General features: G+C 45.6%; 9 protein-coding genes across 9 annotated transcripts; 8 read left to right on the top strand and 1 right to left on the bottom strand.

Annotated features, from left to right (window-relative positions):
- Positions 1-2,526: 2,526 nt before the first annotated feature.
- On the top strand, positions 2,527-2,706 carry HD556DRAFT_1217966 (uncharacterized protein; the record flags this gene model as incomplete). Its single annotated transcript, XM_041296731.1, has 1 exon — positions 2,527-2,706. A coding segment is annotated over one exon (180 nt), but the record flags the coding sequence as incomplete, so codon positions are not given.
- Positions 2,707-4,774: 2,068 nt separating this feature from the next.
- On the top strand, positions 4,775-5,574 carry HD556DRAFT_1448442 (uncharacterized protein; the record flags this gene model as incomplete). Its single annotated transcript, XM_041307429.1, has 3 exons — positions 4,775-4,950; positions 5,003-5,219; positions 5,275-5,574. The coding sequence occupies 3 exons, from the start codon at positions 4,775-4,777 to the stop codon at positions 5,572-5,574; spliced, it is 693 nt and encodes a 230-aa protein (XP_041155077.1).
- Positions 5,575-6,310: 736 nt separating this feature from the next.
- On the top strand, positions 6,311-6,984 carry HD556DRAFT_1448441 (uncharacterized protein; the record flags this gene model as incomplete). The annotated part of the gene is made up of 3 exons (XM_041307428.1): positions 6,311-6,362; positions 6,410-6,768; positions 6,817-6,984. 3 exons carry the CDS (start codon positions 6,311-6,313, stop codon positions 6,982-6,984), a joined length of 579 nt encoding a protein of 192 aa, XP_041155076.1.
- A 2,402-nt stretch (positions 6,985-9,386) lies between these two features.
- Positions 9,387-9,650, top strand: HD556DRAFT_1246382 (uncharacterized protein; the record flags this gene model as incomplete). The annotated part of the gene is made up of 1 exon (XM_041298605.1): positions 9,387-9,650. A coding segment is annotated over one exon (264 nt), but the record flags the coding sequence as incomplete, so codon positions are not given.
- A 1,182-nt stretch (positions 9,651-10,832) lies between these two features.
- Positions 10,833-12,803, top strand: HD556DRAFT_1448439 (uncharacterized protein; the record flags this gene model as incomplete). The annotated part of the gene is made up of 8 exons (XM_041307427.1): positions 10,833-11,028; positions 11,086-11,357; positions 11,418-11,537; positions 11,591-11,674; positions 11,720-11,851; positions 11,905-12,018; positions 12,075-12,625; positions 12,674-12,803. The coding sequence occupies 8 exons, from the start codon at positions 10,833-10,835 to the stop codon at positions 12,801-12,803; spliced, it is 1,599 nt and encodes a 532-aa protein (XP_041155074.1).
- A 3,816-nt stretch (positions 12,804-16,619) lies between these two features.
- Positions 16,620-17,102, top strand: HD556DRAFT_1312506 (uncharacterized protein; the record flags this gene model as incomplete). The annotated part of the gene is made up of 4 exons (XM_041300666.1): positions 16,620-16,710; positions 16,772-16,888; positions 16,942-17,003; positions 17,052-17,102. 4 exons carry the CDS (start codon positions 16,620-16,622, stop codon positions 17,100-17,102), a joined length of 321 nt encoding a protein of 106 aa, XP_041155073.1.
- A 496-nt stretch (positions 17,103-17,598) lies between these two features.
- On the bottom strand, positions 17,599-18,430 carry HD556DRAFT_1407527 (uncharacterized protein). The gene has a single exon (XM_041304053.1). The coding sequence runs from the start codon at positions 18,115-18,117 to the stop codon at positions 17,908-17,910; it is 210 nt and encodes a 69-aa protein (XP_041155072.1). The 5' UTR covers positions 18,118-18,430; the 3' UTR covers positions 17,599-17,907.
- A 1,997-nt stretch (positions 18,431-20,427) lies between these two features.
- Positions 20,428-21,188, top strand: HD556DRAFT_1246366 (uncharacterized protein; the record flags this gene model as incomplete). The annotated part of the gene is made up of 4 exons (XM_041298603.1): positions 20,428-20,539; positions 20,595-20,731; positions 20,784-20,877; positions 20,935-21,188. Coding segments are annotated over 4 exons (597 nt in total), but the record flags the coding sequence as incomplete, so codon positions are not given.
- Positions 21,189-24,751: 3,563 nt separating this feature from the next.
- HD556DRAFT_1246251 (uncharacterized protein) lies at positions 24,752-25,030 on the top strand (the record flags this gene model as incomplete). Its single annotated transcript, XM_041298594.1, has 1 exon — positions 24,752-25,030. The coding sequence occupies one exon, from the start codon at positions 24,752-24,754 to the stop codon at positions 25,028-25,030; it is 279 nt and encodes a 92-aa protein (XP_041155070.1).
- Between the last annotated feature and the right edge of the window lie 1,592 nt (positions 25,031-26,622).

The raw sequence follows: 26,622 nt of genomic DNA, 5'->3' as shown, positions 1-26,622 counted from the left end.
CCTCTCCCCTATGACAGGGGCTTCAGATTCTTCCAGTGATGGTTCTATATCCTCTGATGACATCACTGTGCCTTATGACCGCCTCCGTGACACCATTAATGCTCTTTGTGATGAGGTTAAGAGGGCTCGTGTACTCCATAAGCCCGATGAGCCTCCCCCACGAGCACCTCAGCTTCACATGTTGGTCCATCATGAAGAACACCGCCCTCACTTATTTTGGCAAAAACTCCGTGTTAACCCCGAGATCTTCGATGACATCCTCAATTTTATCTCTGATCATCCCATCTTCCAAAATCAGTCCAACAATCCTCAGCTCCCTGTCTCCATTCAACTTGCCATTTTTTTGAATTGAGCCAGCCACTATGGAAATGCTATTACTCTTGAAGATGTTGCTCAATGGGCAGGCGTGAGTGTTGGGTCTGTGGTTAATTGCACTAATCATGTGATGATTGCGGTGCTTGATGCTCACGATCAGTTTATATGCTTCCCAGCGGATAATTCTGAGGATGCTGACTTGGCTCGCAAATTTGCCGAGTCGCGTACCTGCCCAGAGTGGAAGGGTGGCTTTCTAGCAATTGATGGCTCAACTATGAATCTTTTCACCAAACCTGGTTACTTTGGTGAGACATTTTATGATAGGAAATCTAAATATTCCCTTGGCTGTCAGGTAATTTTTTTTTAATCTTCATGTGCAAAAATTGATTTAATTCTAGGCAGTCATTTTGCCCCATAACCTTCTCATTGTGGATTATTCTCTGGGTCATCCTGGGAGTGTCCATGATGCATTCGCTTTTCGATCTACCCGTCTCTATGAAGAGCATGCTGACCTTCTACCTGATGGTCATTGGGTGTGGGCTGACAGTGCATATCCATTGGAGCCATGGTGCATTGCCCCTTTCAAGAAGCCTCACAATGGGCAGTTGACTAAGGACCAGAAGACATTTAATTATCATCTCTCTAAGGTATTTTTTTTTTGAGGTTTATATTTCAGTAAATTGAATTTTTTTAGATCTGTGTTCGTGTTGAACACACATTCGCTGTTTTGAAGGGATGGTTCCAGTCCCTTCAAGAGCTCCGGTTCAGAATTCAGGCTGAAAAAGACCTTGAGTTTGCCGTGCAGTGGATCAAGTGTAGTGATATGCAGGGGTATGGGTAATCTGTGGGTTTTTGGAGGGTTTTTTGGAGGGTACGGGTAGGGGTACAGGAATTTGAACCCGTGGGAAACCCGTACCCGCAGCTATGTACCCGTGTACCCTCAGAATTTGAAACTCAATTTATAATAAGGCAAATTCAAATGATGTCTTTATTCAACCTTTACCATGGCAGGTACTACAAAAGCTAAGAATAAAGCTCCTGGCAAAGTCAAGTATATGAAAACATCTACACAAACTGTCTTGCAATCCCACAAGAAATCTGTAGCAACTCGCAAAATCTCTACCTCTGCATCTAGAGCTTTGACACAATCCTCCACTGGAGGATTTTCATGAAGGGCAACAGTTCAAGACTCCGACGATGATGACGATGATGAACCGAGTCACATTGGGAGCAGTCTCGATGCTGATGGAGATGTAACAATGGAGGCTATAGTGGAGGACAGTGAAGAAGAGTCGGCAGCTGAGGATGAAGAGGGTGAAATAAGTGAATTTAGTCCTCGGCGCTGTATTATATGATGCTGAAGGTTGACAGGACGACTTTCGAAAGACTGGACGGCACCCATTTATGCATTCTTCAGGTCTGCCCCTACCGTTGAGTACATTGACGGCTGCTGATGTCACTCATTCCAATGTGCAGCAACAAATTGTAAGCACAAAACACGGGGGGTGAGGAGATATCTTGATACTGGGGATGCAAAGTCCATGGGAAATATGCGTAAACACGCAAAGAAATGCTGGGGCGCTGAAACTGTCGAATCGGCCGACAAAGCCAAGAATGCAACAGAGGTGCGCGGGACAACGGTCAAAGGGATCCTGGATCCACAAACCATAACAGTTGCCTTTGAGCGTAAAGGGAAAGGGAAAGTGACGTTCTCGCACCGTCAACATACGAAAACGGAATCGCGGGCAGAGATAGTGCGGTGGGTGGCCGAGAGTAAGAGGCCCTTTCAAATTGTCAGTGATTGTGGCTTCCAGAGCTTAATGAAAACGGGAAGACTGAAATATTACATACCTTCACCCACAACAGTATCTCGTGATGTCAAGAAGGTGTTTGCGAATACACAAAGGCGAATCGCAAATATGTTGCAGGAGTATGAGGGCGCCCTCAGCTTTGCTACAGATGCATGGACCTCTCCAAACCACAGGGCGTTTGTCGCTGTAACTGTCCACTTTGAACAGGATGGAGAGCCGGTGTGCTTGATCCTTGATGTTGTTGAAGTAGCGATGTCACACTCAGGTGCTAACCTTGCCGCGGCATTCACAAAGATCCTTGAAGAGTTTGGTGTGTCTGATAAGGTCAGTTTACATCAAATAGCAGTGGACAGGATACTTACCTGCAGCCAGATACTGTGTATAACCTGTGATAATGTATGTGTCTTCAAATGACACCATGATTGAGGCACTCAGTGATTTGATTCCCTCGTTCCCTGGAGATCCCAACCGTGCACGGTGCTTTAACCATGTGATCGCCCTCGTAGCAAAAAGTTTGATACGTCAATTTGATGTCCCCAAAGGCATGGCAGATGCAGCACTGGACGACACAGAGAGGGAGTTGAGAGATCTTGTCGAGGGTCTTGATATTGAGGATGAGCAGACCAGAGGTGAATGGGAGGGGAAGGAAGATGATGTTGATGATAATGGTGATACTGCAGATGGCTGGATCGATGAGGTAGCTAGACTCCCCATGGCTGACCATAACGAACTTGAGGAAAACATAAGGCCTGTCAAGCTGGTGTTGGTTAAAGTCAGTCACTGAACCAAAGTCTTATAGGCGTTGTCATACTCACCTGAATGATTCCACAGCTACACAAGATCGCATTCGCACTCCTCCACTCAACAACACTTCTCCTGCCCTTGTGGTTTCGAACGCTCCGGAAGCTCGGCCTACCAGAATGGAAAATGCCGCGTGATGTAGCAACACGGTGGAACTCAACCTTTGACATGCTGGCGTTCGCAATAGAGTATCAGTTAGCCATTGACAGTGTTACAGCGGACAAAAGTGCAAACCTGCGCAAGTTTGAGTTGGATAAGGATGAGTGGATCATTGCTGGACAGCTCCACAGCACATTGAAGGTGCGTGCATTTCTATTTTTAGGATTGATGTTGCATGTTCTCATTACGACTTAGATATTCAAAGATGTAACATTATTTTTCTCTCGTTCCACTCCCAGTCTTGCGGCTGTGATCCCCGCAATGGATCACATCGATGAAATGCTCACCAACCACTCCCTTAATCGTGATTATGAACTATCAATTCATGCTGCCCTAGGGATCGCCAGGAAAACACTCAACCACTATTACAATGCTACAGATCAATCTGAAGTATATCGTATTGCTATGGGTACAAAGTCTTTTTCTTTCAGAATGGTTATAACTACTAGTATAATAATGCTATCTATTGACAGTGTTACATCCCCGACACAAACTTAAATATTTCGAGTGTGCTGGCTGGGAGCGCGCCTGGATTGATACTGCAGAGGAGATTGTGAGGGATGTCTTCAATCAGTCCTATTCCACACTACGTGCGTCTGGTGCACATGAGGATATACCCACACCTGTAAACAAGCAGACCAAGGTATGTTTTGTTTAAGCGCTTTTGATACTGCTGGTGTGTAACTGATCTTCTATACTAGGTACTTAATATATTTGACGATCTGCCCTCCCTTGCTGCTCCGCGTGCTGCAGAAATGCTCGACGAAGTTTCACGCTACCTCAGCACCGATCCAGAGCAAGCGAGGGACGTCCTTCTCTGGTGGCATGAGCGAAAATCAGTATACCCTTGTCTATCCCGCATGGCGCTCGACTACTTGTCGATTCCCGGTGAGCTACTAACTTATACTATGGCAATGGTGTTGTCTTACTAATGACATCAGCGATGTCAACTGATGTTGAGCATGTTTTCAGTCAGGGCCGCCTCATTTTGTCTCATGTTTGTAACCGGTTATCTGCACAGTTGACACGCGCTCTACTCTGTCTCGGAAACTGGAGTCTGATGGGCTATGTGAAGAACAAGGACATTACCGCTGTCACAATTCTACCAGAGGTTGCAGGAGACGATGAGGAGCTTGAAGAAGGCTGGGACATCATAGATTAATTTTTTCAATTTGTTTCATGCTAGTAGTGGCTCAAATAATTACAGACTTGTGCTTAGTGTTATTGGTGTACCCGTGGGTTACCCGCTGCGGGTACGGGTATGGGTACACCCAAGGGTATGAATATCTGACCCGTGAAAAAACCCCTACCCCTGGTACGGGTACGGGTTTTCACAGGTAAGGGTATGGGTATAGTAAAAAATACCCACGGGTTACCCGTGCAGAACACTACTTGTCGACGAATGATGGTGCGGACAAGCAGCTACATGCACTTGGCCGCGCTGTACAACGAACAGAGGTGAGTCCGTTCTTCACATACTTTCACTTTTACTGATAGACTTAGGATGGGTTTATTGTCAGTGACGAGCGGGAGATGATTCCAACATCTAACTTTCGAAGGTCTTTCAGGGAAATATCTGCCAATGACAACAAACTCGCTTGTGGGCTGATGGAGTCGTCACACAAGTATGCGAAACTCGTGCAAAATCCCAAGGACGTATGGTGTATTCAGTCCCTCTCATAATCTTCATGGACGACATATCCGGCAATATATCCAAGCAATGGAACAAGCACCATGCAGTGTACATGTCAAACGCGAATCTACCTCACAAAATGCTCGAGACAGAGTTTTGCATTCGATTTGTCACATCGTCTCCTCACGCAGCCCCAATGGAGATGATGAGCGCCATGCAAGAATCAATTAGGTACGTGATACTTATAATCTGCTATAGCGAAACATGATGCTGGTGATCATAGGAAAGCTGCAGAATCCGGAGTCTTCACTTGGGACTGCAAGCACGAAGAAGAAGTTATGCTGGAGCTATATGGTCTGTTTCTCGGTGGCAACAATCCCATGCAGGCCGAGGAATGTAGCCAAGCAGGGCTGCATTGCAACTACTTCTGCAGGACATGTGAAGTTGGCGGAACAAAAGAGTACAAAGAGTCAGATGAGGGCTACAAGAGTATCTTCGTGGTATGTAGCATATTCTTGTCCTGCTTGTCACCATGTTGACTGACTGTCCGAGTAGCCAGGAAAACATTGCACTCCCGCAGGAACAGCAGAAGAGATTCGTGCGCAGTTTTCTTCTGTGCTTGCTTTGGGTGCAACAGAAAAGATTAAGAAATCTGTCGCTTCGTCAGGCGTGAAGGACACAATAACTGGTTACATTCTCGAGACGGTCATTGAGCTGGGGAAGAAACTTCATAAATGGGGTGCTGGCGTTCAGGCAAAGCCAGAGGCTGAAGTCAAGGCTATCCTAGAGAAGCAACTTGAAGACCTCCTGCGAGGGAGCGCTCTCGATGACGCTGTAGAAACAACAATACTGTGAGGAACAAATGAAGCTCCTGACTGTATCTATAAATGTTGTAAGGTCGCGCGTTGCCTAGTCTGCTATACTTGGGAAGACAAGTGTGTTCGACCCTAAAGGGGAAGCGAGTGCAGCAAGGATCTAGTGATATGCGCTGAAGCGAAGCACGAGAAAGCACAGGTGCGCGCAAGGCGTGGGAACGCGCGCACGTGTATGCAGAAATGATAGAGAGACTAGACTTAAGTGATAATATGATGTAAGATAAGAGATGTGAGACGCGATGTGCCAAAGAATAGATTTCTACTATGTTCTGCTAAGTAGTAAGTTGGTAGTACTGTGGTTTAGTGGCAAAGTAAGTAGTGAAAGGTAAGTGAAAAGTGAAGTCCTCATAGTATGCACTGCTGGCGCTTATATAGTGCGCCTAAGCGCTACCGAGTAGGTATGTAAAGATATATATAAGTAAGGGTCCATGATAAAAATAAAGGTGGAACAATATGCAGTTGAGAGAAATGGAAATATACGCACTAGAGAACTTGGTGGACAGTGGATGGATGCATCTGGATGGCTGGTGCTATAGGGCGCTCAAGCGCGGGAAAGCGCGCACGCATATACATTGTGAAGCACAGGAAGTCACGCGCGCATGGCGCGCGTTGCGTGGGAAAGCTGCGCCTCATATAGGGATAGCTGTGGATAGCACACAGAGTGGTGCTGTGAGTTCGTGCAATGTACTCCCTAGTGAAAACTGCCATATCACACCATGAGAGGCATGATTCTCTACAACACCATCAATCTGTTACTGGGCATGGAAGGTAACATTTATGTCCTCGTTTTCAGCTTTACATTGACCTTTTGTCAGGATTTAATGTTCATCAGGACACGCCGACAGAAATTCTATATACGGTTCTACTGGGAGTCGTCAAGTACTTTTGGGGTCAATCTGTTTATCTTCTCGAGAAGGCAAAGCTACTGGACGTTTTTCAAGTGCGTCTCGACTCTATCAAGAAGGCTGGGCTCAATGCTCCATGTTTCAATGCTGAGTATATCTGTCATTATAAGGGTGGGCTCATAGGGAAACACTTCAAAAGTTTGGCGCAAGTCATGCCCTTTCTCATTCAAGACTTACTGCCAAGAATGGTACTTGATGGCTGGACGTGTATTGGTGAGCTCGTTGTGTATGTTTGGCACACAGAGATGGATGATATAGAGATATACTTGGTATGATCGCACTCTGACACTGCCGCACCAATGCTGATTGAATCATAGACAAAGCTTTCCTGGACAATTGAGGATGTCCTCAATGTCACAGCAAGATGCGCACCAAGCATTCTCATCTCAAAGCCGAAATTCCACTTTTTGGTCCATCTTCCCACATACATTCGACACTTTGGACCAGCCATTCTCTTTTCCACTGAACAATACGAGTCGTTGTAGATGAGGAATCTTGACTATAGGTAAAAACACTTAAACAAATGGGTGCTCTACAGCAAGACCAGGATACGAGACAATGACTCGACCCAAAGGACAACCACTGAGAGAAGTTCCTCGGAATAAAATGGAGGGAAACTCTATGAGCTAGGCGGGCGCTAACAGGCGCGAAGGCGCGCGAGACGCGCACGTGAGCGGGAGGTTCGAGTATGCGCGCGTGCGAAGTGTTGCGCGTTCAGAGCGTTAAGGGAATAGATTCTTCTTGAAGAGTAGATGCGCAGATGATAGTAGATAGGAGAATATGATCAGATTTCAAGTGGGGAGGTGATCTATACACTTGCCAGTACACAGAGATAAGGGGAAAGTAAGTACCAGAACCAGAAGAATCCTATCTGTATTTAAGAAGGGAGATTACGCTATGTGGCGCGCTTCCGAGCGCATTCTGAACTGAGTAACCCTATCAATTCTAAATATAACTAAGTTTGAGTAGACTTTCTATAAGTAAATGCGGACGTCGGACCGAGGACTTTGTTAGTTCAATAAAAGAGATAAGAATAATGCACCAGCAAATCAGCGAGGACATGGGATGAATGGACGGACAGTAGCGCGAAGACCTAGGAGGAGGCACACGAACGCGCGCACGAAGCGCACATGGCGCGAACACAGTTAAGGTGCGTGCGAGTGAAGATAAGGCGCGTTGTAGCACTCGAGCTAGCGCTGAGCTCGTATTTAGCCATTTCACGCATCGTGTCAAATGCCCGTCACACAGTATTCACCTTCCGATGAAACCCGACACTTTGACCAGCGGACCCGATGCATCGGCCGCGTCGGCCGACGTTTTTCCCGCGCACTTGTCCTATCCGTGTCCTGTCTTGTCTGCTAGCCCCACTAGGTGCGTAGTTGATTATTTCTCACATTACTCACGTCGTAGCCAGTGCTATTACATGTTTTCCCATCGTCCGCAGCGCCTCATGTTTATTTACATGTACTTCGGATCCGAAATCGTCGGCCGCTACTTTTGCCTATAGGGTTCCGGATTTCTACGTACTTATATATATATATTGGTTTTCCACATAGCATATTATCATCCAAGTAGTAGGGAGATATTTTCCCGACGCTTAGTGGTCAAACCCGATATTTTGTAGTTCTTAGTTGACATTGCGAAATATTACCGCTCTTTCTATCCGAAACACCCGCAGTCTTAATAATCTGCATACCGCTCGCTTCACCCGACGTTCTTTTAGTAACCCGACACCAACCCGCCAAACCCGCACCCGAAACCCGCTAAACCCGAAAACATCGGCCGACGCTTTGGCATCGGACTCGTAATTATACCTTCGAATTCTGTTTCCCGCGCTCGGACTTTTGCCAGTTCATCAATAGACTATTTGCAGACTTATTCCAATAGCAAACCCCTCGGGTCGAACACACTTGTCTTGCAAGTATAAGCAGACTAGGCTGTGCTAGACCACAACTATTATATTTTGCTAGACACTCACTTCGTGTAGTGTTCAGCAAAAGTTGTTTACCTACAGCGTGTGAGTGAAGATAAGGCGCGCGCGAGTACAAATATAAGGTGTGCGTGAGTGCGCGTGAGACTGGTCCTTTGGATTAGAGCTGGATCACATAGGGACATGTGGATAAAGGCCGCATAATCGGCATTGAGACGCATGAGTCTCTACATCGTTCAATTACGTGTTCCGGCTGGCATGTATACATAGCAATTGACAAGGTCCAAGCCAGGATACATGCAAAGTATTTGCGAGGGAAGATATCATCAAACATATCGCGACTGGCGGTTACTGGTTTGATAGTGTTAGGAAAAAGTGGATTCGGGCAGGTGACGCAGTTTTGAACTACCTTGACGAGCATCCAGAGCAAGCACAGTTTTTAGGAATTCATATACAAGAACCTCCTGTGACAGGTAATGTGTTCATTGAATACCGAGCATCATGGATTGTAACGTCTATTACTCGAGGAACCGGTCAACTCAAGAAAGTAACTATCAACGATGGACGGCCTGTGGCAGCAAAACCTGTGATGTGGACAGCAATGCACTGCACCATGCTCAAGCTCTCACAACCTGTCTGTAATGCTCAATACCACGAAGGTGTCTCATTGATTCTTGGCAATGGTGAGAAAGCATCCTTGGAAGGCCATATTATTTTCAATGACCCTTCAACATCCCACACAGCCATTGGGCGCATTCGCGAGATCCTGATTTCGAACTCTAACAAAGCTGTGAACCATGTCGCCGTTCAGAAATTTGCTTTTGGACCTGTTTTGCATCCTTCGCTTCACCTCCCCACTCTCAAGCTCACAGAACATGAGGTTGTTATTAGCCCACAAGTAAGTTTGAACACGATCCTTCAATCGAGCTTATTGACATGCTCATGCGGTGAATCTAGGAAATCATTTGTATAGTAAACATCCAGCATGACTGTGTCAAATCACAGTGCACAGACACTGGTCAATGTCACCTTCGTCAAGAGCGAACCGAGACCACACGTACGAAGTCCATCATTCAGCACAAATCCTCACTGTTCTACTTGCTCAATGCTTACTCGATTCACAACTATGCCCAAATTCAATCTGTCATTCCTCCGTCACTTCGTGAGACATCATTGAGGGTCAATAATGCAACAGAGGTTCATTTAGCAGCAGCTCGTTAAATCCAGGAGAAGAAAGCAGCCAAGAAATCAGGTGAAACACCAGATACTGAGCTTTCGAGCGCATTGCGCGATGTCATAGCTGATGTTCCTGCAGTATTTGACCGTCCAGCAGTGAAACAAATCAAGAAAATGCAGAAAGCAAAAGACAAGGCACCTCTGCCACAGCCGGGTCCACGACAACCCACAATCACACAGGCAGCCGCGTCTTCGAGTTCTCATCTCCCAGCGCCCATGCCTTCTCATCTCCCATCACTACATCCACCTGCTACTGTACCTTCACAGATGCAGCATTCCCTCGTACCCCCATACAGCGCTCCCCATTCACATAACTCTTTGCAGTCACCCCCAATGGTATTGACGTGGCAATCATCTCCTGTACTTGGTCCACCTAGACCTCTCCCTTCTCATCCTTGGCCATCAAACTCACCTTCCATGGTGCCGCCAATGTATCCTGGGCAATATGGTGTCCCATTATATCAGTACTCTTCGGGGCCAGCTCTTCCAAATCCCTCATACCCTCCCCCCCCTCCACCCCCCCCCCCTTCACCCCCCCCCATCCACGACAACTGCCATATGGACTTCCCTTGCAACCTTCCATGCCAGTGATGACCTCACACATCTGGCACCCTCAGGCTCCACAGTCCAATAGACGGTACTAGACAGAACTCCCCATTTGAAATTTTTCCTCCAGTGTTCTTCGACAGGTTTGTGTGTTTGTCCTTGAAATTTTTCCTCCACCATTCTTCAATAGGTTTGCGTGTTTGTCCTTGAAATTTTGCCTCCAGTGTTCTTCGATAGGTTCACGTGTTTGTCCTTGAAATTTTTCCTCCAGCGTTCTTCAACAGGTTCATGTGTTTGTCTTTGAAATTTTTCCTCCAGCATTCTTCGATAGGTTTGCACGTTTATCTTTGAAGTTCTTCCTCCAGCGTTCTTCGACAGGTTCACGTGTTTGTCTTTAAAATCCTTCCTACTTCATCACACCTTACATTACAATATATCAATACCAGTATCTTCCAGTCTGCCCAGAGGACAGAGGCCTGAATTTTCATAGACACTCCAACATCATCCAAATAAACTTAAATTTTCATTTTCTGGATGTCAACTTTCGGAGTGTTACGGATTCTATTTATAATATCAAACTTCAAGCAAGGGCAGCCGCTGTGGCCTTTGGCATTTGCGACAATGTTCCAACGTGGTTATCGTCTGCACATACCTTCTGGCGGCAACCAACACTCAAGATCACCTTCACGAGCAGAGCAATTGCCGAGGCCACAGTCGAACCCAGGAACTTTGGGGGCAAGATCCATAGGAAAAAGTACTACGCCTGACCCTGGCAGCGGAAGCTCATCCAACTATCTGTCTGCTGGAGGGCATGGAAGTAGGTCCTCGTATATAAGATCTAATTTGACTTGCTAATGTACTTCATACTGCACAGATACTTCCCGTTCCCTGAACCATCGATCTACAACTCCAAGCGGTGATGGCCCAGCGGTACCTGGCCTTGAAGTTCAGCCTCCCTCTAGTCCAACATCATTGTTGGATGAGCCAATCAGCACCGCAGTTCATCGATGCAGGAATAGTGGAACTTTCAACCATGGGGATCCTACAAAGCTTACACCCCAACGAACGAAACACTTGAAGATGTATGCCAAGAAGATATGCGAAGACAATGATGTCCCTACCGGAGACATCATGTGTTTCATTGATGTAAGAAAATTTTGTCAAACCATTGGCATTGTTGTGTTGGCTGACTCTGGCTTGATGCAGTCTGGCGACATCTTCTTTATGCTCATAGACCTGAAAATTACTCTTATCAAACTTTGCGAGGTAAATAGGGCGAAGAGAATGCAGGAATTGAAGGATGCCTTAGAATCGAAGGACTTCGAGGTGACAATGGTACTTTTCATTCTGTGTTATTCTAGACTAACTTGGACCGGAAGAATGGGCTATATAACCATTTATTTGCATGTATGCTGTCACCAAATATCACAGCATATGTTACTGATACTCAGCATCATATAATGGTATGGCTTCGAAGTCTATTGTTCAGCACCGCTAAATTGTTTCAGGACTTCATTACCACTCATTCCGATGTCTTCAAAATCCCTCCTGGAATGCTTGAGGATGTCGAACTCAGAGCTCAGTTGGGCAAATCGGTCACAAAGCTACTTACAGGCATTCGGAGTGTCATCAAGAATGCCGTATGTCTCGCTACTTTGTTGATGTACTCTCACTTATGATCATTGCTATGTAGCTCACCACGTCAGTTGTCAAGCGCACGAGCATCGCTGATGTGACGAGGGCACTTGCATGCAGCGGGTCTGGTATGGAAGTTGACTCTACACATTGGAACAGGATCGCGCTCCTTGTAAGTGATACTACATACATATCTATTATCATTAACACTCGTTTGTATGGGGACAGTGGCATCTTCTGCAAATTTTTCTCATTGGAGTCAGCGACTACAAAAATGCTTCCATCGACGATTTATTTTCCCCTTACCTTATTCCGTCGCTTAAGCAGGATATGTGGCGCAAAGTTGAACGTGAACTTGGTGTCAACATTGCACAGCTTGAAGATGACTTGTTTGGCACTAACGATGCGCTTGAGTCTAATGATCAGGCCTCCCCAGACACTCCAACAGGTAATGGTCATGCACCCAGTGCTAGGAGAATTGAGGATGGTGCCAACATGGACGATGAAGAGCTCGAGGACCAAAGTGGAGTGCAGCTGGGTGGTGGGGATGCTAATGGAGAGGAAGAGGAATTGAATGGGCTCGGGAACAGTGTCAAAACTGCCGCAGTCTTACTAGATGATCCAATGGACTCCGGATTTGGACTGGTTGAAGGTACTCCAGCACAGTACACCAATACCATCAGATTCTGGAACTTTGTCGACCACTCGCTCTTAGTCATGCGCCAAATATCTAAGGAAGCCTCCTCGATTCCCGCCGAGCAAGAGAAGGAGTTGCAGAAGTGCATTTTTGTTGGCTCATGCAGTTATTGACACTGATGTTCGGCTAGGTTGTTCATTGAAATATTCCAAGCTGATCTCGCCGAGTTTCCTGGTGGCAAGAAGGTCTCAAAGTTAATTTCAAGGATGAATCCTCGTTGGCAGACTGCTATTCAGACCAAGCTTATTTGGACCACCTAATATTTCCATTCATTTTCACCGCTCCTGTACTGCCACATCCCTCATTTTAATCATACCTGTCATCATTTGGTACAAGAATAATATGTGCTTTCTATGATGTCTCGATGGCGCAAATATCAGTGCAAAAATATTCAGGTAGTACCACTACAGCATGTTGATGGGTGTGCACTCTACATATGCTCAAGTGTCATGTGTATGCCGGAATTATATAGCTTGTACATCAGCCAACCAGTATACTACCAATACCTAGGTCTCAGTATAGGATCTATGTTTTCAACCAAGCATAATTTCGGTGCTCAATCTCAGTACATAATGCGCACCCAAAAACAGCCGATGGACCTACTGTAGAGATACGACACTAACTTCGTCACGTGTCACAAGCGGCCGCGAATTGAAGCTATTCAATGTGACTGTCATGGTGATTTTTCATAACTGAAGCTATTTTGTGACATGCAGTAAATTCAATAAAAAACATATAAAAACATATAGAGCACCTCAATGAGACCAAAAGTCGGTGTACATCCTATTCGCAATCCGTCTATGCTTTCCACACCCACAATCTACCTTTGGAATGCTGTCAGCTTCGCCATCAATGTCACCCTGGCCAATATCATAGACTTTGGATTGTGTCGCAGAGGCAAGACTGCCATTGGCGACATCCAACACGCAACCAGGATAGGTTTGTAACCCCTCCGAAGCCAGATAGTCGGTTAATGTGTCCAGAGGCACATCGCTGGCATTCACACCCGACTGAAGCTATTTTGGTCGAGTCACAGGTCACACCAACATTTGAAGCTATGAAGCTAAGTGTAAGATGGTCACGGCTGGATGTAGTTGAAGTTAGTGTCGTATCTCTATAGTATACCCTACCAGCATCGCATTCACACTCTGGCGTCACCAATGTTATGTCAGCCTATGAATCCATCAAATTGTATTATTTAATTATATATAATACACGCGACGAAAGTTGATGCGTGGAGATCATGTCAACATAGGACCGATAACCCTATTTTTGGACATAAATGCTATGAATTTTCCGATTGGCCGTGTAGTTTGAGTGATATGTCACATCCCTTGACCTAATTAGGGTGTAAAAGTGCCGGTTCCACTAGCAAGGCCGAGTTTTGAAAAACACGTACTGCAATCTCATATGCAACACACTGTAAATCAAACACGTCTAGCATTTCCAACTTGAGCCGTTGAATTTATCATTTCTAAGATTCTGTAAATTAATTACGTGCGGAAATAATACCAAGCTGAAAATCGTTTATTATTACATAAACACATTGTTTGACCTGGCCGCCAACAAACTTACATCTTACTTAGCTGATGCTGGTACTCCGAGGAATCTCAAACATAATTCACTGACGCATTCCAACTATCCTGCTTGTATTCGGACCACTTGGCAAATGTGACACGTCCACCAGTGACGCTTCGACAACACGGTATAGAGACTTAAGCCTAAGTACCTAACCTTCGGCCATCGCGATTCATCCATCAGTGAATTGATGAGTCCTTGATATTGTAGCCGTGGGAAGTATAACACGATTTAATTCTGCTACCGCCTGATATTAGCTTGTATATTGCGAGCAATTTGAGCTGCACGTACAATGTCATACATACCCATGTATGCTTATAAATCCAGCTTAACATTAATGATTTATGACAATGCTGGGACATTCCGCCTCTGCAGCCAATGAGTAGTGGTAGTATACCTGAGCTAATTGTTTTGAGCTTCGACATCTTACCTGATCTCGTTTTTTAATTACAATGTTATTTAAGGCCTTTTCATGGAAAGAGCCTCGGGCATGTGTCGACAAATCTAGAATACCATTAGATTTAGTCACAAAGCTATGACATTCCTCCTTTTCAGATGATGAGGGGTGGTAGTAGACTTATCCCAATTATTTCGTGCATTGTCATTTGGCCCTATTTATTTGTCCCATTACAATGCTATTCAAGCCCTTCTCGTGAGAAGATACCTTTAGCGGACAACTTTTGAAACTAGCTGTACCGCTTCCAGCGGCCTCCGCTTTCAACAATACTACATTAAATATTTTCATCCCCTCAAACAACGCTTTACATGTTTCTGATTGCCGCTTATTGCAAATGTAAAAGTACAGCAGCGCTCTACAAGGCATCAGCGGGATCAATTGTGCTACAGAGCGCTGGAAATATCTACTAAGTCCAACATTTGTATATGTTTGCTCACGTGACGGTGCGCTCACAAAAGTTCAACTTGAACTTTTCTTCCCTCGCTGCTCTCCCTTGCTCATTGCTCTCAATGACACGACGACGACAACGACAACGATACAACGACGACGATACGATGCGACGATGACACAGCGACGACGATACGACGACAATGACACGACGACAACGACGATGCGACGGCGACACAACAACGACACAACGACGGCGACGATGCGACGACGACACAACGACGACGACGATACGACGCGACAATGATACGACGCGACGACACACAACGACGATGCGACGACGACACGACACGACAATGATACGACGCACAACGACGACGACGATGAGACGCGACGACGATGCGACGACGACACGACACGACAATGATACGACGCACGACGACGATGCGACGATGACACAACGACGACGACGCGACGATGACGATACGACGCGACAATGATACGACGCACAACGACACGACGACGACGATACAACGACGATGATGACACGACGCGACGACGACAATGATACAACGACATATCTCTCATCATCTGGACCTACTGAGACTCGTGTTCCTTGATATATCAAGGGTATGGTAGACGGAATGATAGATATATAGATGTTCGCCGTTTATGTCAGATTTAAAATTTAATGGAATTTGCTTGATATCATTTAATTGAATTGGAAAAGCTGCCTGAAAATACCGTGCTAGTATTGTCATGAATTGAGATCCTATTTACGAAAATTTGAAAGGAATTAAAATAATTGGACAGATTGCCAAATCATCAAATTCTTGCAGATTTGTGCAAGTTGGATCGCATTTCATCCAATTTGAGAGGGAGGTTTTTCCTGAGTAGCTTTGACATCGGAAGCAGATATAAGAAAATGAAGCACACGTCTTTCCTCTATAAGGTCAAACATGATAATGTAACGATCGATGGCAGAATTATGCTGATGTGTGCGATTGTGTACTATATATTGTGATATATGGCCTTCTACTTTCTTCACCGGTTCACTGATGGCCCCTCCTTCCATTGTAGATTGGCGAAACTTGATGACTGCAAGAGATGCTGGCAATCATGACACTATGTTTGAATTTCTATTCATGCATGACCCAGCTACGACGTGGCGGCTACTCACGAATTACCAAACGTTACTTGCTAATGACGATGAAGTTTCTGTGGCGGACTCATTCGCATCAGTCCGAACTGAGCAATTCATTTGGACGTTCCGTGTACTTACGAGGTTAGCCTTATCCCCTCGTGGCTTTTCCCCTCGTGGTTCTTTCAGCATGATCATCGTGCTGAACGCCACAGAACTCGTCATTACATGGACAACGCGGCAGTGTTTTAGTGGTTAGAGTGATTGCTCGTCATGGCTGTTTTCTCTATTCTGTTCATCGGTCACTGGGTCTTGGTCTAAATTCCCATGTTGGCTGTATCGTGGCGGTACTACACCCGACAGCTCCTCGCCAAGGTCTGCTATAACTGGCCACGGTCTGGATATGTGTACGATCTTTTGTGGAGGAGGCTAAAATGGAGCGGCCCTGCGAGAATGTATAAAAGATTCCCTCAGATTTTCAGTGTGAATCATCACTCTCATACATCCCTGACCATGCAACTTTCTGTGCTCCTAAGCGCGCTTATATCTTTCGTCATTCTTGCTACAGCGTCACCCACGCCTGGAGCCATCTCGGAACGTTCCTGTGAGTGTTCATGATCATCAGCAGTATTATATTCACTCATATGCCACCATGCACCACTCAGTCGAGGGAAACACGCTTGACACGAACTTTGGACGTGATCTCCTAGTAGAGAGCAAGAAGCGCAAGGAACTTGAGTCACACATCTCTTACGACGACGACGACGTCCCAAGCACTGGAGGTGGGGTAACTTATTTGCTATTTACTCATTTACTCATGGTACCTTTTGTACAGGCAAGAAGCGCAGGGAACTTGCGACACACCTCGCTTACTCCGACGACGACGTCCCAGGTGGGGTAACTTATTTGCTATTTACTCATTTACTCATGGTACCTTTTGTACAGGCGAGGATTGCGATGAATCGAAGTGAGGGTATCTACAAAACACCTCAATAGGATAGAAATGTAAATTTATTTAGTCTCCCCTAGCAAGAACATGTAGAAAGAGGACAGGTTCCTCCTTCATCTTGAAGTGCATCATATCAGACACTCAACAGAGAATAAAAGACGAGAGGAGGTACGATGCAGGACTGTTCTACCCTGAATTAAGATCGAACGATTGAGGAATGCCCTGCTTCCTATGTAGCAGAGAATTCGAAACTTTGAAACAAACCGCATGCTGATAAATTGCATCTAGATCGTACGGAATACACCAAAAAACCTCTTAACAAACACAGATCCACCTAGGCACACTCTTCGACACGACATCCCTCAAGCCCATCTGCGTCCCGTCCAAGTTTCAAATTGTGCATGACCATGCTCCAAGAGCACCTCGATCTTCATGACGCTCGCCCACTTGGGAGCTGCACTCTTCGCGAGCTTAAGAAGCGTTTCTGCAGGTTTGCACGCCATGTCCACAACCACGCCGTTCACAGTCGCGTCAAACAACGCCAACGGAAGAAGTACAGATCCCGGGCTAGTACTATTAGTATTTGTTACGGTCGCTGGAACGGTGGATACGATGACAGTTGGTGCAGGTCCTTCAGCAGGCCAAGCATCAAGCACCTCGATCAGCTTGATGGGGATGTCGAGGAATGCTTCGATGAGCACCTGCCCCTTGCTTATAGTCCGGTTGAGCGGGTAGATGCGTTGAACCCCCAGGGACTAAAGCGCAATGATGGCGGCTCTGGCGGTTCGTCCTGCGCCGATGACGAGGGCGGCAGCAAGCGCACCAATAGATAGCGCACGAGAGCGGATGGATTCACGAAAGCCGAACCAGTTGGTGTTGTTTCCCAAGAGGATGCGGTTTCCTCCTTCGATGACCGGTATGGCCCATGGTATTTACAGCCCAGATAGCTTTAGTGGCTGGCGAAAGCTTGTCAAGAAGGGGAATGACGTCGGGTTTGAAGAAAATGGTAACTGAGGCGCTTCCGAAGCCAGGAGCAGCCAAGGTGGCTTTGGAGTTTTGCATCGACTCATCAGCTGTTACTCAAAACTTAAAAGTGTGGGAGAGCCTGAGGACCTCAAATTTAGCGCTATGAAGAGTCAGGGACATGGAATGAGTTGTGTGATTTCCGAACAAGAAGTAGCGTCTCGCAGGAAGCTGAGATCTGACTGGTCGACCTCGGACCACCCCATGATGTTTGTTAATCCCGATGGTCAGTTTCGCACCCCGCTGCAAGTGACATTGTCATTATCGTAACGGTGCTTGCGCACCAGTCCCCGACTCCTGATTCCGGCCTGCTCGTTCTCAAAATGACATGCACTGCAACGTGTCATCGTACTTCAAGTTCAGGATATATATCGACGTGCTTTGAAGTCTGTAGTGTCTCACAATTAAAGGACCAGGCTGAAGACGACATTGAATGAGCCAAGGACCAACCTATTCAATTGCTTCAGGAAATTCCTTATCGCGGTGAAAACGAAAAAAAAACAGATGTAGAACTGCCGTCGCTTTGCCGAAAATTGTAGAGCACTCAGCAGATGATAATAAAGTTAAGATTCTGTCCAAGTGCACAGCTTTGCCCATCGGTAATGCAATGCATGGGAATTCGTTTGTGTTCGTCGTTCGACAAAGCCCTCCTCCACTAACGTGGGAGTCGGGGACAAATTCCTCTTAGGCAAATAAAACAGCAAAAGAAGATTAATCATTGAAAATCTTAGGAATTATTGAAAATTTTCTCGATTTCAAGGGCAAGGTTTTCCAAATTCAAACGTTCATCTGAGTACTCGAGCAGTCCCAAAAAAAACAACTGTACTGGTTGACTTTGAACTGGGTATTGCACCATGGCATCAACCGTGATAACAAAAACACACTGTCGCAACATGCCGCTCGGGCTGCCAGCTCAATTTTCAACCGGCTAGGGTGGCAGCATGCAAATCAATTCTCCATCCTAAGGGGCGCAGGCGAGTCATATGGTTAAATCCTGGTTGCACAGCGACCTGTTCATACTTACGCCACCATAGTCACAAACCAGGTTATCGCAGCAAGCCTCGTCTATTATGCATAATTGCCCTTGCTCAAACATGCACCGACAAACATAGATGTTGTCAAAGCAACAACAACGGCGACAGGGGAGAAACGCATCTTCTGTACGAGGTGATATGGGATCCTGAGGAGTGAATAGGATGATATCTAAGGATGGGGGAATACTGTAGGTGACAACCAGCTCTTATATCCTACGTATGCTTATGGGCACGATTTGGCAGATCTAACTACCATCGGATGATTCTGCATAAGTAGTACTCGAAGTCCAATTGCCCGAGTCCGTCCGCTCGTTCCCTCTTGTCCTATTGCGAAAGAAAATCACCACGGCAACACACATTCATGTACTGAACTACGAGTGAACGAGGCGGAAAAGGGTGACAAAGTTGGCGGCGATTATTGATGGAAGAAGACCTCTGCATGGACACTTTCAGTCAGCAGCTTGACACCAGGACATCCTAGGAACGATTGCTCACACATCAAGAACTTCTTCGTGATTTCTGTGACGGCCTTGATCATCAAATTCAGTTTCATGATTATAAAATCTTTACATTCTCGAACAAAACGGTTCATCATTCCTTCGGCTTGCAGACAATTGTCTCAGTTGGCGTCTAGCGTTACATCAACTATACGATAACGTTCGGGGAGCGTAACGTTTTGAATAGCCGCCACTTCGGCAGTACGCAGCCACTTCCGAATCGAAAGGAAGCGTTTGTATCAAATAGACGCGTCAACTCTGACGCTATCTGGTACACTCTCTGCTGGCATCAACCACGTGTGTTGAGGCATAGCTGGTTATGAAGTGCCAAGCCACCCCGGGCCGTGCGCGTGATTCATGCATCATGATTCATCCACATCCATACAATGTACGCTACGTATGAGATGACCATGTGCAGCATATTTTCGATAGCCCTCATCCCACACGGATTTAAAGGCTAAACTTAAACCCCAACCCCAGCTCTGCCCCCTCTCCCTCGTATTCACTGGCAGTAATAAACGGAGCTACCTCACCCAAAGGTCATGATCAAATATTTCTCGCAGTACTCTCCTATAGATACTGTCGACGACGACGACAAACTAGCAAAAAGGTTCGGTGAAGAATCTCGTCTCAAGTCACATACCCTTCGCCTGTGGTTGTCCCATGGCGTACTTATTTGCACATCGATTCTCTCTTTTGCGTTATGGATGCGTACGCCTTCGACTCAGCTGATCAACGACACACCTAATATATACTGTAAGTGGAAAGATCGCATCGAAGAGTACAGTCTATAACCCATCGTAGCTCCAGCAAATGTTGCTGTCGAGCCCGTATTTATAAGGTTTAACGGATCCCTCGACTTTCCTTCTATCTATCGTGGTCCTCCTTCGCCAGAAATTGATGCCGCTTGGAATGGGATAGCTAATAATTGTGCGTTGTTGTCTCGCTATGCTAATTATAAATCGTTCACCTCCGTAAAACCCAGTAACTCAAATGACCCGCGAAGAGATACTCAAAGGAGGTACAAGCGAGGCAGAATTGCCTTGGAAAGCCAGGTATCCGGAAAAAATTGGTGGACAGTACATTGGTTTTATGGAAGCCATCCACCAATTGCATTGCGTGGTAAGCTATACTGCACCGACAATATGCTCATTCTTGGCTCACATTAGTGTAGAACTTCCTTCGCCAAGCCTCTTGGTGGGAGTATTATGAGTCCATTCAAGAACCTGTGTTCCAAACCACCCCAAGAGTAGTTCGTGCGCATATCGGTGAATATTATTTCTGCCTCGAAGCACTATTGCTTATGGAATATCGTTACGGTCCAGATCACTGCATCGAAATGATAAGGCAGAATATTATGTGCCGTGCTGACACGACGATGATCTCATGGTACTGGGTTCAAGGAGAGACGACCCCTTTACCTAACTTCAACACCCGTCATCGATGCAGGAACTTTGACAAAATCTGGGATTGGTCTATCAAAAACTCCATCCACCTCGCTGAAACCGAGGTCACTCGCTCTCCAGACTCGGTTGACCTCCCAAGACCACAAGGCCATGTGCATGTGCATAAGGAATGAGAAATATCGTAGTGCTTGCTTACTTGCTCACTGCACTTGTTCAAGAATACTATGGGAGGATAGCAGCTATTGGTTAGAATAACTGTCGCATTATTATAGAGTCTCCCCGCAAAGGGTTGTTGTGTAACACTGAGGTTTATGTATTCCACATGCAAACATTAACATGGCACCAAGTCAGTAGGATAATTCAGAGGATAAAATGATAAACGATTTTGACTATGAAATTTTGTAACAATTGCGTAAAGAAATAAACTTATGTACTAAGTAAGTCGAAAATCATTGTTAAACATTGTTGGCAACGAACTTACATCTTAACATATTCTGTCGGCGGCCACGAATTCTCAGTATCCGAGGCGTACCATGATGGTTCCTGGCATGGGGTTGACATCAGGGAAAACCTCCTGCACAAACTTAGCTAAGTTTAGATCTAACTTCAATAATTACCGAAAATTCTTGCTAATTATAGTGTTTAGCAGATTATTCAGACTCTTTTACCCCCCCTTTAACTTTTTCATAATTAGACGATGTTTTTGCAGATTATGCAGAACTTAGCACTAATGTTGTCAAGATTTTCCGCGCTTTCAGATTTATTATTGCTTACTAGAACCGACTCATATACAAGAAATTGGTTTTCATTAGAAAGAATGTAAATAGTCAAGTACAAGTATATAATAATTTCGAGAGGTAATACTAAGGAGTTTGACATCCTGCGATACGCTCGGAACGACACAAATGAGGACAAGTGGCAACACACTCACATGAAGGAGGTGCGGACTAGTGCATAGTGATGGACAGGTCCGGTTCGGTCCGGTTCTCTAGGAAATTCAGAGAACCGTGGACTGGACCATCGGTTCAGTTCTCTCAGTAAGCAGAACTGTGGACCGGACCATCGGTTCGGTCCAATAATGGTCCAGTTCCAGTTCAGCAAGGGTTTGAACCGAGAACCGGACCCAAAAAATGACAAACTTCATATACATATCTTAAGTACAAACATTCCGTCCCATAGTCTCGTATGTAAGTTGATTTCTGTCTCGACTCGATGTTTCATATAACTCATGCATGTTTAGGGCCATTTGGCTCGCGTTCTCGGCCACTATTGCTATGTCCATTCGACTCTCGACAGCGCCTCGAAAACTTGCTCTGAATAATCAGCCCGATTGTTTTTGCATTGCTATACTAGGTCTTGTACTGCTACGAGCATTGAGTAAATCTTCAACCCCCGCGAGCTTCCTAACATCTGCTTGTTCAAGTCAAGGAATTCGGGCAAGTATTTGTTTGAAATGTCTATTAAGGTGCGTGGTCTACTTAGCATCATCTATTCACTGCAAATGACATGTTTTAGTGCTGATGTCAGTGTCCAGTCAGGTCCGCGTCCACTATGTAGGGAGTAGGTGAGGTTGACCTAGAGGTGGTGAGTCTTTCTACCCTTTTTGTCTCATTTGCTAACCCACTGAACGTTAGTATATCTAGTACGAATGCTGTCGTTATACACCACAATTCCGCACTCGCTCACCCATCCCTCGAACATGACCTTCACCTCCAATGATCCCAGTTACTGGCTGTATATCGATTTGGATATTTTTGTCAGCTATTTGACAGGTTTGTCCCATCAAGAGGTCTGGATCCAACATTGACTTGCCGTTTCGCAGTTGCCGCCGGCGTTGTGGTGGTATACGATTGGGGTGAGCAGGACAGTGTTCGAAAATTGCTGATTTTCTTGTCATCATCATCGACGATGAGCACAGCCGTGTTACATAATATGCACTCTGCACTGCGCCTGGCCCATGTAAGTCTGGAGATCAAAATTTTTGTACCATCCCTTATTACTTGACAATCGGTTCGAACCTGTTCGGACCTGTTCGAACCAGGTTCGAGAATTCTGCAAGTCCTTGAACCGTGGACTGGACCGACGGTTCGGTTCCCCCTATTGCCCGAACTTTGAACCGGACTTTGGTCAGGTTCGAAACGGTTCGGGTTCGAACCGTGGTTCAGGACCGGACCTGGCCATCACTACTAGTAGTGCAAGTAAGCACAAATGAGTGGCAGTGCGCCGGCGTTGGACAGAGTTTCGAGCGAGGTGCTGGTGAGTGCAGAGAAGGTGTGAAAGAGGTGCAAGAGGACATAGCTCTATGATAGTTGTCAATAGAAAAAAGAAAGGAAAGCAATGAAAAACTTACGAGCCAGGAAGAGAGTATGAGAGGTCTCACAACAAACACGACGAGTGCAATGAGCATGAACTTGAAGGTAGGTGTTGTGTTGAACAAGATGGGGGAGCATAGCACGCTATAGTAGGCATCCTAGAATAAATAGTTTTGCTTAAATAGAAAGAACAAGATTAGAATTAAAAAAAAATCATTGCGCACCTTAATTGTATGTAGTGCATGAACGTTGAAGCTTCGAAGACAAGAGAGAGTGAGAGTCGAAGATGCGACATGGCGCCACTTCGCTCAAACATTTCAAACTACAAGTCACATGATACAAACAAACACATACAAATGTTGGACTTAGATATTTCTTTGCTCAAACTACAAGTCACATGATACAAACAAATATGCACAAATGTTGAACTTGGATATTTCAAAATTTTGTTGTGTGACCAATCATTAATGATCACACTATTCAGGTGTCGAGTTTCTCGATACCTGTAGATAGGCATAGTTTTATGACCCTTAGGTAGTACTCTATAACTTGGCAATAATTACATGTATGTTATGAATGATATTGATATTTAGCTCTAATTTGTGATAGTTTATCTGAATTAGAAGAGTTAGATGTATTTTGTCTATCTATATCTAAGTTAGCATGGGAGGTTTTCCCTGATGCATGAGCCTCTCATACATGATCTCGTACATACACTAAGTTACTTCCACCATTGAATTAAAATTTTGCACTAGTTTTCCACAGTGCACACACATTATAATAACCTCAGGCTCACTGTCTGTGTCTCGAAAGAAATATTTTGCTACTCTCCATGTACCATCCAACAGGTTTTCTTCCCAGTAGTCGATCACAGTTTCCTTCATACTCACCTCCAACACTGGGCATCCCAAGGGCTGAGAGCTCTGGCAGTCACAGTCCACAAGTTTTGCCATTGATAACACCAAATGGCTCTTTCGAGACTTTGCAAAACTTCTCCCCACCTCTGCATGCTCCAGGCCCGGGTCCAATATTGCACAAACCTACACCTGGTACCTATGCACAGTATATGATGCCCATGCAGCATGTCGAGATGCTACAGCATATGTGGGGCCCTCCACAGCTTGCTTTGACACCACCTATCTTGATGCAGCATGATGGTGTTCTGCAAGACTCAACTGCTCCTGTTGATAATGCAGGAACAACTTCAAAAAAAGGTGGCAGCTGCAAACGTAAAAAACCTGTTGAGGAAGTAGATGGTCAGAACAACACTCGGAGGCAGAGCAACAAGAAGAAAAAGACCAATTCAGGTGCAGTACAGCTACCCGAAGCTGCAGCTGTTTGTGGTGTTGGTCCAGTGACTCCAGTCTCCAATCCTGCACCAGAGAATGCACCTGCTGATGGACAACACCCCCCTCTGCCTGGAAATGTTAATCAAGGTGGATCTCGTCACCCACGAGAGTCAAGAGACATGCACCGTGACGGATCGGCGTGCTAACCTCTCACCACCAGTTCTCGAAGCATTACAGATTCTCAAGTTCTCTTACAAGCAAGACCGGCTGGATTTCACGTCACATTTGGTTGCAGAAGAAATGGATTACAATATTTCGGGGCCTGTGTCTAGGAACACCATAGACGAGCTCGTGGCGGCAGGCAAGCTCGACGAACTTGCTCAGCTACTCGCAAATGAAAATGAGGAAGCTTAGTCTTAGATTATACTGTAGGCTGTAGCTACATTTGATTGATCTATTATTGCTGCAAGTTTTCCCGCCTATTGCCGACTTCGCGAAGTGGAACGAAGCGCACTTCGACTAACTTCGTTCACATCGAAGTGTGTCCAATTTCTACTTCAGTTCGCTTCAGTTCGCTTCGCGGCAACACTAGAAGGGACGTGTTGTTTTTGACAAAAGTGCGTTCTCGCCGTGTCTCACGTGCACCGTCAAATTTGAAATCTGCCCTCGAATTTCAAAAGCCACCGCGACTTGCGGAATCAATCTATTTGTGTTTTGTTCGTCAACAGAAATCACTTTTTGGCTGAAATTCGAGGATGATGTACCTGAACGTTGAACGTTTCATGCACCGATTCTCGAACTTCGATTGGCATTCCGTGGTGTGTAGTTTGCAAAGAACGACGATATTTTGAACGAAATTTACATGCATATGAACATTTTGATGTCGATGTGTTGGACTGTTCAGCGCTATAACATGCAGCTTTGTCTGCTCGTGAGCGTGTGTCAACGGCGTAAGAGCGTGGCTTACACCCTCCTAACCTCCGAAAGATCGAGCATGGTGGGATGTCGTTGAAAGCAGGACATTCGGATCATAACCTGGTAGCTAGAACTCTTCTGCTTGCCAGAGAACGAGGTGTTGGAAGCCGCGGCCGCGAGGACGCTGATCGAAAATACGATCCATCTTCCATTCTTCGAGACTGTCTTGGGTAGCGGCGGGACTAGGTCACGGCAGTTCTCGGGAGAGGGACAGTGTCGTCTGGGCGTAGTACTTGAAGTTTAGATACATAAAACAAAAGGGTGAATGTTGATGCATCGATGTGTGGTCGGATCAAGCGTGTATGAAGATGACTCAGGATGGGCAGAAAGGGATTTTGGAAGTCTCGTCATTAACTTGGCTTCCCCTTTAGTTTGGCTGTTGAGATATTCGCAACGACGACGAGGGGCGGAGAGGTATATAAAATAACAAACACCGAAGTCAGGGTTCGGAATCACTGTATGAAGTGACAGAATGCGCCTACGCAACCTTGTATGTTAGCAATGCATCGTGAGCGTCTGAAACATCAGTAGGAAGAGAAAACGAACTTAACGTACACATCAAACTCATCGTGCAAGTCATGTTTTGTTAATGATATGACACGGTCTGCAAAGGGAGATAGCGTCCACTGTCCGAGATGGGGATTGAAATGAGAGTAGCCGGCTGATGTCATTCACGGAAGACATATGGTTACAGCGTACTTGAGATAATGCGAACTGCCTGGAGCGTCTTCGTATGAGGGTTGTCATGTATTGCGAGTATCAACTAAAGGTCCGCGTGCCTGAAAAACTTGCACATCAACGCCGTGACCGAGAAGTACGACGAAGAGAATTCGCAAGTCAAAAGGAACGTGACCAGGAACTCCTATCGTACATATGTAAAGCTGGAGGGTCATGCGAATGGCTTCAGAAATTATAAACATTGCAATAAAAATCAACTCATTGGGCTGAATGTGAGCGATGAAGTGGGTAAGTGACGATGAAAACTGAATGATAACAGAAGGACAGGACTGATGCACGCAGAATTGCTAGCA

The sequence above is a fragment of the Suillus plorans genome, assembly GCF_016647745.1.
Source record: "Suillus plorans strain S12 chromosome Unknown HD556scaffold_75, whole genome shotgun sequence".
Lineage (NCBI taxonomy): Eukaryota > Fungi > Basidiomycota > Agaricomycetes > Boletales > Suillaceae > Suillus > Suillus plorans.
This window is presented reverse-complemented; position numbering and strand designations above follow the sequence as displayed.

What these genes read in the sequence shown, in the direction of transcription:
- HD556DRAFT_1407527 (XM_041304053.1), bottom strand. Translation starts at nt 18,117, where the DNA reads ATGCAAAACTCCAAAGCCACCTTGGCTGCTCCTGGCTTCGGAAGCGCC.